Below are 18,085 nucleotides of genomic sequence, written 5' to 3'. Positions count from 1 at the left end.
AATAATTGGATTTATAATTTTTCGATTCAATCAGTAGGTTCACAGTTCATAATTTTTTTTAAGTTCGATGATCGATTTGATGCTCGGATTTTTCGGTTTTCAAAATGAGTTATGCGCTTTTCGAGACCTATTATTTAATTTTAAAACTTCATTATCTGGGCTGTGATTCCTTTATTTAGCTAAAAAATATGAATTTTTAGCCAAACTTCTTACATATTTGAGCAGAAAATAGAAAAAATAAACAATTGAAACAAATTGTCATTCGTAGAAAAAATAGAAAGAAATACATGTTAGGAATTTTACTATTTTGGACCATCCTTTTTTAAATACAATGAAGTTCGAGTATTTTAAAAAAAAAAAAATAGCCCAAAAAACTGCATAATTAAAATAAATAATCATTACATTAAAACTTTACTGCTTAGTGTTAAAAAAATCTATTCGGATAAAAGTAACGAGGTCCAGCTATTTCATTTTTTATAGATTTAGGGTCCTAAGTATTCTGCCTAAATATACACCCTTTGTCATAATTTATGTGATAAACTTTTTTTTGCTGTTGCGAAAAAAAAAATGATATATTTCTATATTTAGAAATAATTTAGCTCAAAACATCACCTTTACCCTTAATGAAATGATTTACAACCACACGAATATTTTAACTTTTTTGCTATATTTTCTCAGCACGAACAAGTTAAAAACTGAAACCTGTATAACAGGCTTAATAGCTTCTTCTGCTAGCCTGTGAAAATCATCCATTGCCTACATTCTACTTCTCTCCAAGAAGCTTGGCCAGTTTGTTTACCATTGTGACCTGTATATGAAAATTCGACATCTTTCAACAAATATTGGAAATAAGGCAAAAGAGGGACGTTCACACCACTGAAAGTCACATAAAGAAAAAAGAAGTGACCCATAAGGATTTAACAAATATGGTCATACTTTGGACTCTCAGATATCACAACCAAAAATGTATCAGAGTGCATCTTAAGTATAATATTGACAAACATATGAAAACTGAGCCTCTCTAGTCAGAAGGAGAGACGGAAAATTATCCCTGCTTGTATCTGGTGGGCAGTGTGGAAAGAAAGGGACCAGAGATGTTTTGAGGACAACTACAACTCTATTCAGGAGCTAAAAATGAATCGTTTGGTGTTGTTCTATTTTTGGTGTAAACAGGAATACATGGAAGATCTAGATTCATTTGTGGATGTTTTAGGATCCTTGTAAGTTTTTTGATGTAGGACTAGAAGATCTTCCCTGAAATCCCTTTGTATGTATGAATTCCTGCAATTTTGAAGCAGGCCTGATTTTGTGATTAATACAAATGTTACCTTTTCAAAAAAAAAAAACTCTAAGTGACTTCAGTAATCAATTTTCCTCTGCAGTAGAGGCTGTGACTACGATATAGAGCTATACTAAATTTCAATTAATTTTTGATAAACCCTAACTCCATCATTCTACTGTCAGATTTGGAACTCATAAGATCATTACCTTGTGATTTTGACCTACTTTTTTCATAAGCGTTAATTCTTTGCAGTTCCTCCAGACGCACAAAACTTGTTATTCAAAATATTAACAAATTATTCTTTCCTTTCATGACTTTCTTTTCATTTGAGCTGCGAGGGCAAAAGAGCAAGGTCTGTGAACATTAAAACAAACTATTCTTTCCTGTCATGACTTTCCTTTCATTTGAACTGTGAGCGCAAAAGATTCAAGGTCAGTGTCAACAACATTTTTAACAAAGTGAAACTCCAGGTTCCACTTTTAGTTCCTTCTTGTTGCACAACAAATACAAAAGATTTTCAATATACCAAGTTTCCAATCTAACATGTGTATGTGTGTGTGTGTGTGTGTGTGTCTCTGTGTGTGTGTGTGCGCGTGCGAGAGAGAGAGAGAGAGAGGGAGGGAGGGAGGGAGGGAGGCAGAGAGAACGAAACGAGAAACGACAATTATATGTTCTTTCTTTTTTCTTATGATTTTAATCAACTTAAAAATCCATATCAGTGAGAAATGTTACAAGTCACTAAAAGTTTCCAGAAAAGAAGCACGCAAACCTTGGTGACTTTGGTATTTCCTTGAGCAGAACAGGTTCAAAATAATGAGTTCCGGGAGCTGCAAATCCCATAGGAATTTGCCCATGAGAAGGATTCAAAGCAAGCAACCTGAAATTCCAACTTCCAATTAAACCATCTTTAAATAAAAAATATTTTAAAAGGCAACCATAAGTTCCATGATTCTGTTATTTTGAAGCAAAAATATTTCTATTTTCCTGCTTGCATTTGGTGGACAATCTGGAAGGAGAGGAATTCTAGATGTTTTGAAAGCATAGAGAATGGTGTGCAGAAGATCAAATTAAACTGTATCTTGCTGCTTGGTTTTTGGTGTAATCAATTATACTCAAATGATACTGTTTCTATCATTGATGTTTTAGATTCTATATAGACATAGGACAGTAGAGTTTTGGAGTACTTTTGTAAATATGGTTTCAGTACAACCCATGTACTGTTTTGCTCACAAGATATACAATACAGTTACCAGTTTCAAAAAATATTTCTATTTTCCAGGAAAAATCTTTCAATCTCAACTATTCAATTTAAAATTTCAGACGATGCAGACCCCATACTGTGAGATTTCACTGGGTATGTTGTTGTTGTTGTTGCAGAAATATATAGAAAAGTCTCTATTTGACAAAAAGGCAACTGCCCGATATGCAAATAATTATCAGAAACATACAAAAAGATGTTACCGCATAGGTGTTTTATCAGAAACATGAAAAAAGATATAACCAAAATAGGTGTTCAGAGATACGAACCATTCCTGATACTGTGCAACCTATGAGTTGATTGCATTAATAAGAGTCTGAGATAAATCTCTGTCAAGCGTAAAACCCTTCTCCATCATCTGATCCCAAATTGAACAAGCAACTGAGAGGTTCTTCTCCTGTATGAGACCTCCAATAATAATTTTGAAGGTCATTTCATCAGGATTCAAACCTCTAGCTTGCATATCTTCATAAAGATTCAGCGCTTCAGTTACTCTAGAAGCCTTGCAAAATCCGTTGATTAGTGCATTATACGAGATAACATCAAGAGCAACACCCTGTTCCACCATTTCATGGAAAATGCTGTGAGCCATCCCTGTTTTACCTGACTTGCACAGGTTATCTATAATAGAAGTGTTCAGTACACGATCAGGAAAAAGACCCTTGCTTATCATCTGATCAAAAAGTGTCTCAGCTACACTAGAATTGCCTTCTTTTAAAGAAGCTTCTATAAGAATTGTAAAAGTTACAACATCAGGAAAAATCCCTTTTTGCTCCATCTCCTCAAAGAGATTGTATGCCTTCTTGCTGTGGTCTTTCTTGCAGAGTGCTCTAATAATAGTATTGTAAGATACAACATCTACCAAACCTTTCGTCGCCATCTTCTCGTTCATTAGCTTATAAGCCTTATCTGATCTATTCGCTTTGCATAAACATCTAAGAAGCTGGTTATAGCTATAACCCATCAGGTTCCAACCCATTTCTTTCCATCTTCTCTATCAACTTCTCCGCCTCTTACAACATAAGCTCGTTACAACAATAATTCAAGAACACATTATAAGTAACCAAATCCGGTTCACACCCGTTTCTCCTCATAAACGTCTTAATCGCTTGCACTTTGTCAATCCTACCAGCTCGACAAAACCCATTTATCAATGCGTTATATATTTCCGTATTGAACTTAACTTGACCCCTTAAAACACCCAACGTCAACTCATAAGCCAAATCAACCTTACCACTCTCACAAAGCCCGAAAACAAGAACTCTACAAGCCTTATTATCCGGAATTAAACCTTTCCTAATCATCATATGCCACAATTCAACAGCATTATCGAAACATCCAATCCTACACAACCCACTAATAACAACCGTATAACTCACAACATCGGGCTCTCGTCCTTTCTCTCCCATTACTCTAAGCAACTCCAACGCAACATCGACCAAATTTTCACTACACAAAAGATTTAGGGCCCGTTTGGCCATAAGAACTTTTTTCAGGAAATTTTTTTCATTTTTTCCGAATCAACGTTTGGCCATAAGAATTCCAGAATACAAGTTGTATTCTGGAATTCCAAAAACAAGAAAAACTTGTTTTTCAAAATTTTCACTTTTTTCACAACCAAAACAACTACTTTCAACCAAAAACTACAATTTCAAAAACTATGACCAAACACAACTCCAACTCTAAAATTCCCAAAAAAGTGGGAAAAAAAATTGGTTTCTATGGCCAAACGCCTACTTAAATACATATTATAAGCCCAAAAATCGGATACTACTCCAACACTATACATATCATTTAACAACCTATAAATAAGCTCAAAGTTCTAAACTTTACACAAACCACAAATGAATCTTGAATATGTCAATGAATTTAAAGAGTAACCCATAGGCTTTATTTCATTGTAATAACGTTCAGCTAAATCGAAATGCGAGTTACGAATGAAAACACCAATAATTCTATTGTAATCAATGCTGTAATCTGATTGAGTCATTTTGTCAAACTCTTGGAGTGCTTTATTAACTAAGCCGTTTTTAACGTAATTAGAAATGTAAGCATGGTATATGAGTCGATGCTTACCAATATTAAAGCTTGAAAAAGTGATATTTTTCACGTGAGTATATATTAGCTAGAGGTCAAAGTGAAGTATTCAGCAGGGAGAAGATGGAAATTTTGTAGAGAAGAAATTGGGGTCATTTGCACTTTTGGCTAGGGTGGTCAAATGATACCGAAAAATCGATCCGAACCAGTAAATCAAGTTAAACTGACTTAATAAATCGAAAATCGGTTTGGTTTGACTTGATTTGGTTTTAAATTTTAAAAAATTAAATAACATTTGGTTTGATTTGGTGTTAAACCAAAAAAACCCGAACCAAAACCGAACCAAACCGATAGATACATACATATTTAAAATATTATATATATATACGTATCTTCTTCAAAGTTTTGGCTCGGACCAAGTCCAACATAAATTCAAATAATTAGAAAGAAAAGTGTAACCCATTTAAGTTTAAGGTAAAATAAAAATTCCATGCCATCAGAATTGCTACTAATAAACTAGAATTTTATCAGTAACAAATTAAAGGGAAGAAAATGGCAATTGGAATTTAAAAAGATTTGGTAGATGACTTTATCTTTCTGTTTATCATTTTCCGTTTTCACTTATGTGCTTTCTTCTCAATGTTTCATAAACACGATGAGTCTAGATAACAAAAATTCAGGAGGGTTGTGTAATATCAAAAAGCTATATGTAGGGAGGTAACTAGAATCGTGAAAAGTAGATGTTACGTTTATGTAATTCCTATACTCAGAGTCATAGGCCTATACCTAAATAGAGTTAATGAAATAATTAAGAAGATTCTTAAATTTGAGTGGCTCACGTCAAAGCCGTATTTAATTACCATTTAATTCAAAGGTTCTTTGTATTAATACATTCTTAAAATCCGAAAAAGCCAAACCAAACCGATAAAACCACAAAATCGAAACTGATAGAATTTATACTATAATAGTTTGATTTGATTTGAATATTAAAAAAAACCGACTTAATTAGTTTGGTTTGATTTTCACCAAAATCGAGTCAAACCGAACAGTAAACAACCCTACTTTTGGCCCTATTTTGTGCTGGTCTTTATTTGGCCAATTCGCAGCGATGAGATCCATTAGTCGGGTAGTCCTTAATTTTTGTCTATCAAATTGTCGGTGTTTAGAACATTTGAGGTTCTGGGTTCAAATACCGCTAAGGCATAAAAGTAAAACAAAATACAAAATAAGACTTTTGAAAAAGTATGTCTTTTATGCGGCATAGGTTGTCTTAAGATATAATTAAAATTCTGCCAGATCCAACAAAGATGTCTTATAAAGCAGATTTTTAATTATGTCTTAAGACAATTTATGCTGCATAAGGCAGATTTTTTCTAAAGTCTTGCCTTGTGAATCTTTTTTTTTAACTGAGCAAAAATTTAAATTCAAAATCTATAAATATTTTATATCACTTTTTAAGCGAAGGATAAAAATTAAATCCTATAAAAAAAAAAAAAACAATCCGCGCAAAAAAAAACTTTAGTTTATGTCCTTCAAATGGGCTGGTCTTTAATGTTTGTCCTTGAGAAGGGGCTGCTCTTTACTAAATATAATAATGTTGTGTGGTCGGCAACAGCTTGGCATATCATATTCATCAACATAAACCATCACTTTCACATTTAGCATGATACTTTCACTATCAAATTAAGTTGTGTAAACTAAAGAGAGGTAAGTATTTATCTAACGGTATGTATCAACCAGTCTCTTAAGCTTTTTAATTTCAAATCCTCAAATTAGGATCTATTCTGGTTGAACATTTAAACACATGATAAAGTATTCTGCACGTGTTTTAATTTAGTCTAGGGCATAATTAAAGGAATGATGATGTTATGTGGTTATTCTGTCTACATAATATACACTTGATAACACATTTAAATATTTTTCTAAAATTTAAAATAAAAATATTAATAAAAACACTCTATCACATGTTCAATTGCTCTATTAAGATAGACAATAATTTAAATATCTAAATAAAATCTATTGGTGTATTTAAGTTCGCATATTCATACCAAATAAAAAATTTACTTGTCACTTTAAGTTCGCCTATTTATAATAGCCAATTTTTTTCCTGTTGGAATAATATTTGATTTTTATTTTTATTTCTAGAGTATTACTACTATAGTTACTCTTCGGGTCACATCATTACTTTTACGGACACCCATTCGCTCTCTGTTTGTCAACCTGAGTGATGAAGAGAATAGTGAGCTGGAGACTGTAGAAGCTGGACAAGTTGCACGAGCTGAACAAGCTGTAGCTAATTAAAGACAAGAGCGACTCAATAAAGTTAAATATATTAACGGACATTTTAATTTTTCAATACGGAATGATGATCTATTACATGAACTAGGGCAATTGCCTAAAGTTGGTGATATGTGTGAAGATATTCAGGTATTAGTTGGATAAATGAGCCCCACAGGTGGGAACGTGAAAATAAATATGGTTGTATTTTTACAGGCCTAAAGCCAAGTTGATTGGCTACCTGAACTTTCACCTTATTGATGAAGGTTCGAATTCCCTTTCCCATTTCCCCTTCCCCTATGTAATAATTTTTTTTTAAAACAAAAAAGTCTTAATAAGGTTCATATTTTTTTTAATACTTATTCTTATAGTGTAGTATCCTTAAAAGAAATAACGCTTTTAACTTCACATACTAATATCACTAGTATCATTTATATTAGTGAGAATTAATTCAACCTAATAGGATGTTAGACATGTGTTTGCAATACAATCCCCTGAATATTGCTGAATAAATTTTTATTTACCAATATGAAGATGTAAGTAGTTTAATTCAAAATTCTAAAACATTTCTAATATGAAAAGCAACTATTTTTTTTTTTTTTTTTATAATGATGTTTTTATTTTTTCTACAGACTCCAATAAGTAAAAGTAGAATCATTGAATTCATTATTAATAAAAAAAATTAGGGCTACAAGTGTTTTATTAGCCTTCCTTTGAGTCGCCCCTAATTAAAGAAGTAATATATTTTATAGAATAACTTATCTTCTATATAATAAGTGTTTAAAAGTGTTTAAAACACTTATCTTCTATATAATAAGCGTTTAAAACACACTCAAAAGATTTTGTAATATTTGAATAAAAGTTATTTAATAAGAACACTTGATCATAGGATGTAGTGAGGCAATTAAAATAGATCAATAATTCAAGTGTCTAATTAAAATTTTAAGGCAAGTTTAAGTAGTCGTTTGACCATAAAAATCAAACATTTTTCACTTTATTTGGTGAAGCTGAAGTTGAGTTTGGATATAGTTTTTACAAAGAATATTTAGTTGTTTGAATGTACTGGTTAGAGAAAGTGAAAATAGAGTTTTAGGTGCTTACCAAATCTCAAATAAACTTCAATGTGTATTTAAAATTTTTATGGCCAAAACGCTAATTTTTAACTAAAGTGAAAAAATTTCTAGAAGAAAATGAAAAATTCCCTTGACCAAACGGGTTTATTTCCAACTGGAATAATATTGATATCCTTTTAGGGAAAGATCCCGGAGCGTTTCCCCCGAATAAAACTCTATACGGCCCGAATCCGAATATAGTCGGGCTGGATACCTATTAAAAAAAAAAAATATATATATATATGTATGCATTTTTTTTAAATTTCCAACTTAATTACTACTATGATTGCTATTCGGATCACATCATTACCCTTACCGACACCCATTCTTTCTCTGTCCGTGTCTTTCTCTTTCTCTCACTAAACTCACCATAGCCAACTTGTGTCTTGTTTGAAGGCTGATTTCATGGTATGTTCAAATCTTCTCTTTTACTTGTACCATTTTTTCTCATCTGTATTTTTGTTCTTACTTGTAAAATCACCAATCTGGTTCACTTCTAGTGGTGTAGTATACTACTTTAACCAATACATTATACATCAATTTATAGATTTATTAAACAAATTGAGTTTTTCAATCCATTTCCCCAAGTGGGTCTTCAATTTCTTACCTGCAAAATCATCAATTTGGGTCACTTTTAGTGGTGTAGTATACTACTTTAATCATACATTATACATCAATTTGTAGATTTATTAGTAAAATTGAGTTTTTACTTCATTTCTTCAAGTGGGTCTTAAATTTCTTACCTGCAAAATCATCAATTTGGGTCACTTATAGTGGTGGAGTATACTACTTTAATCATACATTATACATCAATTTGTAGATTTAGTAGAGAAATTGAGTTTTTGCTTCATTTCATCAAGTGGGTCTTGTTCAATTTCTTGTAAAAAGAAATTACCACTTTGGGTTCACTTCTAGTGATTGAGTGTACTACTTTAACCATATATTCTACATCAATTGACAGATTTATTAGTTAAATTGAGTTTTTTCCTTCATTTCTTCAAGTGGGTCTTCAATTTTACCTGTAAAACCACCATTTGGGTTCAGTTTCAGCGGCTTATTATATCGCTTTAACCATACATTATATATTGATTTATAGATTTTTTAGTGGAATCAAGTATTTTCTTCAATTTGTTTTACTTTTTCGTTAGGTTCAATTGAGTACCGATTTGGTATTGATATTTGTGCTTAAGGACTATACTACTTTAACTATACATTCTAAAGCATTTTTTGCAGATATATTAGTGAAATTAATTTTTTCCTTCATTTCCCTAAGTGGGTATTCAATTTCTTTACGTTTTTCGATAGGTTCAATTGAGTACCGATTTAGTATTCACCTTTCATAGTACTTTTAACCATACATTCTACAGTAATTTATAGAGGTTTATTAGCGAAATTGATTTCTGCTATTATTTGTTATTTCCTGTGCTTTGATTATCCTATGTTATCTGTGTCGCTTGCGTTATTTCATTTCCATATCGCTTTGAATCTCTTAGCCTTATTTGACCTCTTTTTATGCTTTTTTTTTATTGAGCCGAGGGTCTTTCGGAAACAGCCGTCCTTCCTTGGTAGGAGTAATGTCTGCGTAGACTCTACCCTCCCCAGGCCCCACGTTGTGGGATTTCACTAGGTTGTTGTTGTTATTAGCGAAATTGAGTTTTCCCTTCATTTCTCCAATTGGGGTCTTCTTCAATTTCTTTTATGTTTTTCGATAGGTTCAATTGAGTACCGATTTAGTATTCACTTTCATAGTACTTTTAACCATACATTCTACAGTAATTTATAGAGGTTTATTAGTGAAATTGAGTTTTTCATCCATTTCCCCAAGTGTGTCTTCAATTTTTTGTACGTTTTTTTCGTCAGGTTCAATTGAGTACCGATATTTGCGCTGAAGGAGATCTGAGGTTTTGCTGCTAATAAGCTGAGAAGGAAGGAATTAAAAGGGGGTAATAGTGATGAAGATGAAACTGAGGAAACCGGTTTTGTCGTTGTTGCTAATTACTGTTCTTGCCCCTATTGTCCTTTACACCGACACTCTTGGGACTTATTTCAATTCTCCTTCTTCATGTAAGGTCCTTAATTTTTTCTCTGTTTATTAAATTGGACATAGTGTGTTAAGGATAATGTTTGATGTATTTGGATTTTTGTGATTTTTTCTGCAGCGAGGACGGAGTTCATTGAAGATCTGTCCACCTTTGTAAGTCATATTTGGGTTCATAGTTTTGTGCCTTTTATATGTTTGTTAAAATATAAATATGGAATATAATTTTTTTTCACAATTTCCAATTCTATGATGTAGTCTTTTGGTGGTGACGTCCGACCTCTTAATGTGCTGCCTCAGGTATCAATTGTAATTCTAATATGAGGATTTGTGTTTCCTCTTAGGGTGTGTTTGGAATGAAGGAAAATGCATTTTTTTTTTTTGGGAAAACAAGTGAGATTCTTACTGATATTCTAGTGTTTGGTAATTAAGCAAAAAAATATTATTCCAAAATCATTTAAATGTAATATAACAAAATACTATTGGGGTGAGATGGGGCGGGAAATGGGGGTTCGGGGATGGAGAGTGGTGGGAGGGTCAAGAGGTGGGCGTTGAGGGAGTTGGGTGGGTGGGGAGGAGACAATAAACTTGGAATGTCACCTATGGAACTTGTTTTCCCTACTTCTATTAAGGAATTCATTTTCCTCATTTCTAAGGAACTTGTTTTTCTAGAGAAAATGTTTTCCAAAATATTTTGACCAACCAAACATGAGGAAATTGGGAAACTGTTTCCGGAAAATGTTTTCGTCCACACCAAGCACACCCTTAGATTGAGCAACATTTAGTCCCAGTTCTTAACTTTCCATGTCTACTAATACTGATAGGAGTCATCCACATCACTCAAAGAACCACCGGGCGACGTATATTCAGACACCATTTCTAATGCCTCGGACACCATAAGCAGCGAGGATGCTCGTAAAGCAAGACAACTAACTGAAGGTTCTTGTTCATTTATGTCTCTTTATATTTCGAACTTAGAGGTTTAGAATGAAGTAAAGCATGAAATCTTGATCATCTTTTACGTCGCTTCCAGAAATTTTGAATTGACTATCTGGAATATATCATCTTCATTTAGCAGAATCATTGAAACATCAAACTGCCACTGGAAACAACGACAGTGGAGTAGAAGTGGCTATGAATGAAAATCAAATAAGTCAGGTTACTGATAACTTGCACGAACCGCAACAAGTCGACAAAAAATCACCAAAACTTGTTTCAGCTGGGAAAAGTGAAAGCAGAGCAATGGAAACCAGCTCAAAGAAAAAGACGAGTCCAACAGATTCTGACCACACCTTGGATGCCACATCTGCGAAAATGGTAATTACCTTATATATTTGCTGCTTCTGCATAACTTATCTGAATTTCCGATCTGCAACTATTTGAATGTTTTGTGGTATATGCTGTTTGTTTCAAACTGTTAAGTTGTCCCACAGCGAGTGAGGGATGTGGATTTGGTCTCTTTATATGGTCTTGGGAAAGTCCCACCTCATGAGCTGGTTTTTGGGGTTGAGTTAGGCCCAAGGTCCATTTCTTCGCATGGTATCAGTGTCGGACCCATCCCCATTTTTTGTTTACCCGATGTTCTGGCCCCATATTATGTTGTCCACGCTCTAGTTGACAAGCCTGGGTCTGCAGGGGGCATTAAGTTGTCTCACATTGATTGTGGATGTGGATTTGGTCTTTTTATATGGTCTAGGGCAATCCTCACTTCATGAGCTAGTTTTTGGGGTTGAGCTAGGCCTAATGTTCATTTCTTTACACAAACATTCATATGTTGACATTGTGACATCGTAATAGTTTTCTTGCTGTCGGAATCTGATGATTCGATCCATATGGTGCACTTTGGTCCTTTTCTCGGGTTGTCTTAGAATCTATAGTTCCATCATTTGCTTCTGAGTATTGACTTTTGGGCTCATGAATGCTTCAGTGTCACGGGAATTTCTTCATCTCTTCATTTGCTTCTTCAATACTATGTGAAATGGAGGAGATATAGATGGTCCTCTCATCACCGTGGATTTACACCCGTGATTAGTGTTGAAACTTAACATGTTTACCCTAGTTGTCATTGAGTTAACGGATAGTATATAGAATGTTGTTCTATGGTGTATGTCATTTGCAATAATATTATGTTAATTGCCGAAACTAGTAAGGGACTCAACAAAAGCTGGGATTATAGAGAAGCATTATAGAGCATAACTTAGGACGGGATTGCTGTGCTTAAGTATTGATCGATGAAGATGCAACATTTTGAAGTAAAATTTGATGGTTTATATAAAAGAAATAAAATAAGATGGTTGAAATTGGAGGAATCCTCGCGGAGTGTTATGCGCCGGAAAACTGCTTTACCAAGTGAAAACAAGTTGTTTGAACAATTGTGAGACTTAACAATATTATATAGGAGAGAAGTTGGGCTGCTAAAGCCCAATATATTCAATCTTTCCCAGTATATGCACAAGATGAATGTTGTAAAAATGCATGTTAAGGCAAATGTGTTTTCACTTATCTTACAATATTGAATAAGATTAGGTGATATCCTACTGAACTTCCTTCCATATGTACCGGATTAGGTGCAAAAATATGGAATGTGATAAATGAGGATGAGGTAAACTTAAAATATCACATACATGAAAGGAAGTTACTTTTAAAAGTTCTAAGATCTCTTGATCAATGCAAACTTGACTAAGAATAGAACAAAATGAAAGAAGAAGGATCCACGTAGGTGATACCAGATTAGTTGGATTAAAGGTCAGTTGGTATTGTACTTACATTAAGTTTGGTGGTTGTCGTGGTGTTGTCAAAGGCGGAAAGTGCACAAGGTCTTCTGTGGTTTATAGCACAAAACACAATCAAATCATGAGCTTTAATAAGGAAAGGCTCAATGAAGAAAAAAAATATGAATGTAGTGAGAAAAATTAAACTATAGACAAACAACAGTATCCCTACAATGAGGTGAAAACATTATCTCAAGTTCAAAAACCTACTTAAATTTTAAATTTAGATGCAATACTGCAGTTTTAAATTAATAATTCAGGTTAACTTACTTTTCAGTTTCAAAAAAAAAATTCAGGTTAACTTACTTTTAAAAAATAATAATTAAATTCCTAAATCCTTTTCAGAATAAGTAACAAATTCATTCATAAAAATTAAAATATCTATTCGCTTCACCTTGCTTCAGGGACTAAGAGACCTCAACTGAGCCTTTGACAACAGAGGTTTATCAGATGCTTTGATTCTGGTAGAGACCCGTATGTCCGTATGGAATAAGTATGGGTTTTGGATTTTTGCTAATTTTCCAGATAAATTGTTGAGTAGTGGAGTAAAATGGAGTTAAATAGAGAAGATTAGATACATAAGATTCATGTAGCTTGATCCTACTAATTTGATTTGTGATTGTGTGACAAAAGGATAATCATGCTATATTCTATAAAAAGTTAAATGGTTTTTGTGGACTGCATATTATTGGTTGATCTGCAATAGTTATCTCGAGATCCCTAGATGAAAAATGACCTTTATACCTGAATTGAACTTGCCTATCTTTGGTTTGGTTACTAGGAAATAAGGCATGATCAACGCACTGTTCAAACCAGTGGTAGAGTTGCATCTGGAGAGACAACCAGGAGCAAAGTTGAAGAGCGGAGTACACAAGTGGTTCCCCCTGATGCTCGTGTTCGCCAGCTTAAGGATCAGCTCATTAGGGCGAAGGTCTACCTTTCACTTTCAGCAACACGAAACAACCCCCACTTCATTAGAGAACTTCGTTTGCGGGTGAAGGAAGTAACACGATCACTTGGTGAGGCCACTAAGGATTCTGATCTGCCAAGGAGGTAAGTCTTATTTTTGACAATTAGGTTCATCTTCTGTATTCCTGTCAAAATTGGCTTTGAGGTGGTCCTGAATCCTGTCTTCCCAGTGAAAAGGATAGTGTCTAGGGGTGGCAAAATTAGCCCATGACACCATGATCCGCCCAACCCGCTCAAGTTTCGGTTGGTCAATAACCTGCTCATTTATTAGCTCAGTCCATTTTTAGCACAACCCATTTCAGCCCATCTAAAAGTTGGACTGCTAAGTAGCCCAACTTGGGCTGATATGTAGCCCAAATTGGCCCATAGAAACCTTATCAAAGTATTTCCAACTAAGATATTTTTTTCTTATTTGATATGTTATATATAGCCATAATAAAGGGAAAAAAAAAGTTCTGTTAGGTACTTAAAAAATTATAAAAGAACAAACAAAGAAATTAAAAATTAGTAAGAATTGGGCAGTTTGAGTTATGATCTGCGTTTTAGCCCATTTCAGCCCATGTAACTTAGCCCATTTTTGACCTGCCCAAATCCAGCCCAACGCGCCCATTTGACACCCCTAATGGTGTCTACAAGCTTGGTCCATGTTAAGGATTTATCCTCTAATACAAATTTGATTTCTTTATATAGTGCCAATGAGAGGTTGAAGACAATGGAGCAAACATTGGCCAAAGGGAAGCAAATTCAAGATGATTGTGCTACTATTGTAAAGAAGCTTCGTGCCATGCTTCACTCAGCAGAAGAGCAGCTTCGTGTCCACAAGAAGCAAACATTGTATTTAACACACTTAACTGCTAAGACACTTCCAAAGGGTCTTCATTGTCTTCCTTTGCGCCTTTCAACAGAGTATTTCAAGTTAAATTCGTCCCAACAGCTTTTTCCACGTCAAGAGAATTTAGAAAATCCCAAGCTGTACCACTATGCACTCTTCTCAGACAATATATTAGCAGCTGCCGTCGTCGTAAACTCAACTGTTTCGCATGCAAAGGTAAATCAGTTATTGTCCGAAACTTTCTTGTGTATTGAGATCGCATCTTGCTCACAATGATATAATTCACTTTATCTTTTCCGTTTCTTTTCATATATGATTATGGAGAAAACATGCCCATCTGCCTGTTTAAGTTTATACTCCCTCTGTTTCAATTTGTTTGTCTTACTTTCCTTTTTAGTTTGTTTCAAAAAGAATGCCACTTTCCTAATTTGGCAACTCTTTAATTTCAACGTCTCACATGGCATGTTTAAGACCACTAGATTAAAGGGCATTTTGGTTCATTATACATATCTTTAGTTTAAGATCAAAAGTCCTAAATTTTCTTAAACTCCGTGCCCATCAAACTTGGACAAAAAAATTGAAGCAGAGGGAGTAATATCTCAACCTTTATGTCTCTTCGGGGCGTCCATTAAATTTGAAATATCTCAAGTGTAACTTTTTTCTGCATGTGGTGGCAGGATCCTTCAAAGCACGTTTTCCATATAGTAACAGACAGGCTTAATTTTGCGGCAATGAGAATGTGGTTTTTGGCAAATCCACCGCAGTATGCTACAGTAGATGTTCAAAATGTTGAGGAATTCACCTGGCTAAATTCAAGTTACAGTCCAGTTCTGAAGCAATTGGAATCTCAGTCCATGATAGATTATTACTTCAGATCTCGTGCTGATTCTGATCCAAATGTGAAGTTTAGGAATCCAAAGTACCTTTCAATCATGAATCACTTGCGCTTTTACTTACCGGAGATCTTCCCAAAGCTGGATAAAGTTCTCTTCTTGGATGATGATATTGTTGTGCAAAAGGATCTCGGTGGACTTTGGTCGCTTGATCTTAAGGGTAAGGTGATTGGTGTGGTTGAGACTTGTGGAGAAAGCTTTCATCGGTTTGACCGCTACCTCAACTTCTCAAATCCTCTCATCTCCAAAAATTTTGATCCCCGTGCTTGTGGTTGGGCATTTGGAATGAACATCTTTGATCTGAATGAGTGGAGGCGGCAAAACATCACAGAGGTGTATCACTCATGGCAAAATCAGGTATGAAATAAATTCTCTTAGTTATGTCTGGATTAGCATGTTAATTTAGCCATCATTTTGTGTATATCATATCACATGCTTTGCTTGGTCTTAAAATTGAAAGCCTGGAGCAACACCGTCAGTATTTCGTTAAGTATCAAATGGCAACTTCTCTTTTCCCAGTAAATCAGTCTCATTCACATTTAAGGCCTTGTCAACCCCCCCCCCCCCCCCCCCCAACCACACACGCGCGCGCCCACACAAAAAAAATAAAAAATAAAAATGGAGTACATGCACATTCAAGATATTTTTGCTTGAGATGACCACTGAGCTGTCATAATGGGTTTGACTGTTACATTGGTATGCATAAGTTATACTCCCTCCTTTTCAATTGTTTGTCTTACTTTCCTACGTGGTATATTTAAGACCACAAGATTCAAAAGGCATTTTGGTACATTTCACACATTTTTAGTTTAAGACCACAAGATTCAAGTCATTTTTTTTTCTTAAACTCCGTACCTAGGCAAACTAAGACAAACAAATTGAAACGGAGGGAGTAATAAAATGGGTAATATGTTTAAACTGACTGAAGTTGAGGATAGCTAAGTAAATTCTTTGGTATCGGCCAATGCTATGGACTAATAAAAGCTGGGCAGTTTACATCTCAGTCTAGATTAGGAAGTGAAACTCAGGCCGAACTTCCAGATGATTAAGAACTGCCGTGTGTACTGTCCTGTCACGTTCCTCCAATTAGATTCGACAGTGATGTTGTAGCCTCACTAAGTTCTGGATTAATAAATTCAACATATACACCTGCAATTTTCATGCATAATAAAGTTGTTAAAATAAGTCTTGAAATTTAATGAACTTTTCTGTGCACAGAATCATGAAAGACTACTCTGGAAGTTAGGGACCCTACCACCTGGCTTGATAACCTTTTGGAAGCGCACATATGCCCTTGACCGATCGTGGCATGTCCTTGGGCTTGGCTACAATCCCAATGTTAACCAGAAGGACATTCAACGAGCAGCAGTCATACATTACAACGGAAACTTGAAACCATGGCTTGAAATAAGCATACCCAAGTTCCGAGACTACTGGTCAAAATTTGTTGACTATGATCAGGTATTTTTGCGAGAGTGTAACATCAATAAATTGGCTGGTTCATGAAGTGTTGCCTGCACATAATACAGTGAGCATTCATTTAGTATACAGGCCTGTTCTTCCTCGATAAGTGTATGATTTTGTTCTTGTCTAAGTGAGGAGTTATTCAGGTATATAGATGTTGAGTGGAATATTAGAGTGAACATTCTGTATTGCATTTATTCTTGACATCCATTGTTGGATGACAGCTTGAGCCAGATTTGTTGTAAATGATTAACCGTAGCTCTCCCTTTGAATTTCTTTGTTGTTTGTTGTATATTAATGGCTGCCACACTCTAGAGCCATGTATTTTTTCATTGCTCAGTTTAATACACTAATCTCTTCTATGGTTGGTGTTTTTGAATCCAAGTCAAAAGCATTGGTAGTAGATACATCCGGTGGCGTGCATGCTCAGTTATCTAGCAAGTATTATGAAAACAACATACTTGCAATGCCTCGCAATTGGTGGTAGTCATGTGGCTGTACTGATTGTGATTTTTTACTTTGATCCTTGTGGTTATGAACCACTCATTGCATGATTGTGGTTTTCTACTCTGATCCATGTGATTATGGACCACTCGTTACGACTACGCGATTGTTGATTCGTAGATATCCGATTAAACACACTGAGTGCCTTGTATATTTGCATTTTGAATGTAAAGAAGGTGATCTGTCTGGGTAGTGGGGAAAAGCTCGTGCTGACTTTCTTCTGTCACATAGTAGCAAGTACAATTTTAGATGTATATATGCAGGTGTCTTGGTTATTTCCCCAACTATGAACCGGGTAATTGCCGAACCAAGCCTTTTCGCGCTGACTTGCACTTGCTGCATGCAGTAACCGAGGGGGAGCTATGGTAGATATAGACTATAAAGTGTACGGAGAAGGGAAAAATGGGAAATTAACCTTTTTTTCCCCTTTGACAAGAAATCACCTTGTTAGATGCACTTGGCTAGGTAAATGCTTTAGCCAACGTCTCTGTGAGAAATGCAGCATTCACTAGTTTTATTAGGTGTTTGGCCATGAAAACCAAATATTTTTCACTTTATCCGGAATTCTGAAGTTGGAGTTGAAGATAGAGTTGTGTTTGGTTATAGTTTTTGCAAAGAATATTTGGTTGTTTGAATGTGTATTGAAAG

The 18,085-nt window shown here is 34.7% G+C and overlaps 1 protein-coding gene and 1 pseudogene across 3 annotated transcripts; one reads left to right on the top strand and one right to left on the bottom strand.

Moving 5' to 3' along the window:
* Positions 1-594: 594 nt before the first annotated feature.
* LOC132616075 (pentatricopeptide repeat-containing protein At1g13040, mitochondrial-like) lies at positions 595-4,835 on the bottom strand (annotated as a pseudogene).
* A 3,392-nt stretch (positions 4,836-8,227) lies between these two features.
* Positions 8,228-17,295, top strand: LOC132616213 (probable galacturonosyltransferase 4). Of its 3 annotated transcripts, none has more exons than XM_060330828.1 (10): positions 8,228-8,374; positions 9,827-10,030; positions 10,126-10,160; positions 10,263-10,304; positions 10,829-10,943; positions 11,083-11,321; positions 13,557-13,828; positions 14,435-14,792; positions 15,254-15,826; positions 16,688-17,295. In XM_060330828.1, exons 2-10 carry the CDS (start codon positions 9,919-9,921, stop codon positions 16,973-16,975), a joined length of 2,034 nt encoding a protein of 677 aa, XP_060186811.1. In that variant the 5' UTR covers positions 8,228-8,374; positions 9,827-9,918; the 3' UTR covers positions 16,976-17,295. The 3 variants fall into 3 exon arrangements, with proteins under 3 accessions (XP_060186811.1, XP_060186809.1, XP_060186810.1); XM_060330826.1 differs by having other exon boundaries at positions 11,080-11,321; XM_060330827.1 differs by lacking the exon at positions 8,228-8,374 and adding an exon at positions 8,759-9,593 and having other exon boundaries at positions 11,080-11,321.
* The last annotated feature ends 790 nt before the right edge of the window (positions 17,296-18,085 follow it).

Source organism: Lycium barbarum, chromosome 10, assembly GCF_019175385.1.
Source record: "Lycium barbarum isolate Lr01 chromosome 10, ASM1917538v2, whole genome shotgun sequence".
Lineage (NCBI taxonomy): Eukaryota > Viridiplantae > Streptophyta > Magnoliopsida > Solanales > Solanaceae > Lycium > Lycium barbarum.
The sequence above is the reverse complement of the archived record's forward strand: the minus strand, read 5'-3'. Positions and strand labels throughout refer to the sequence as shown.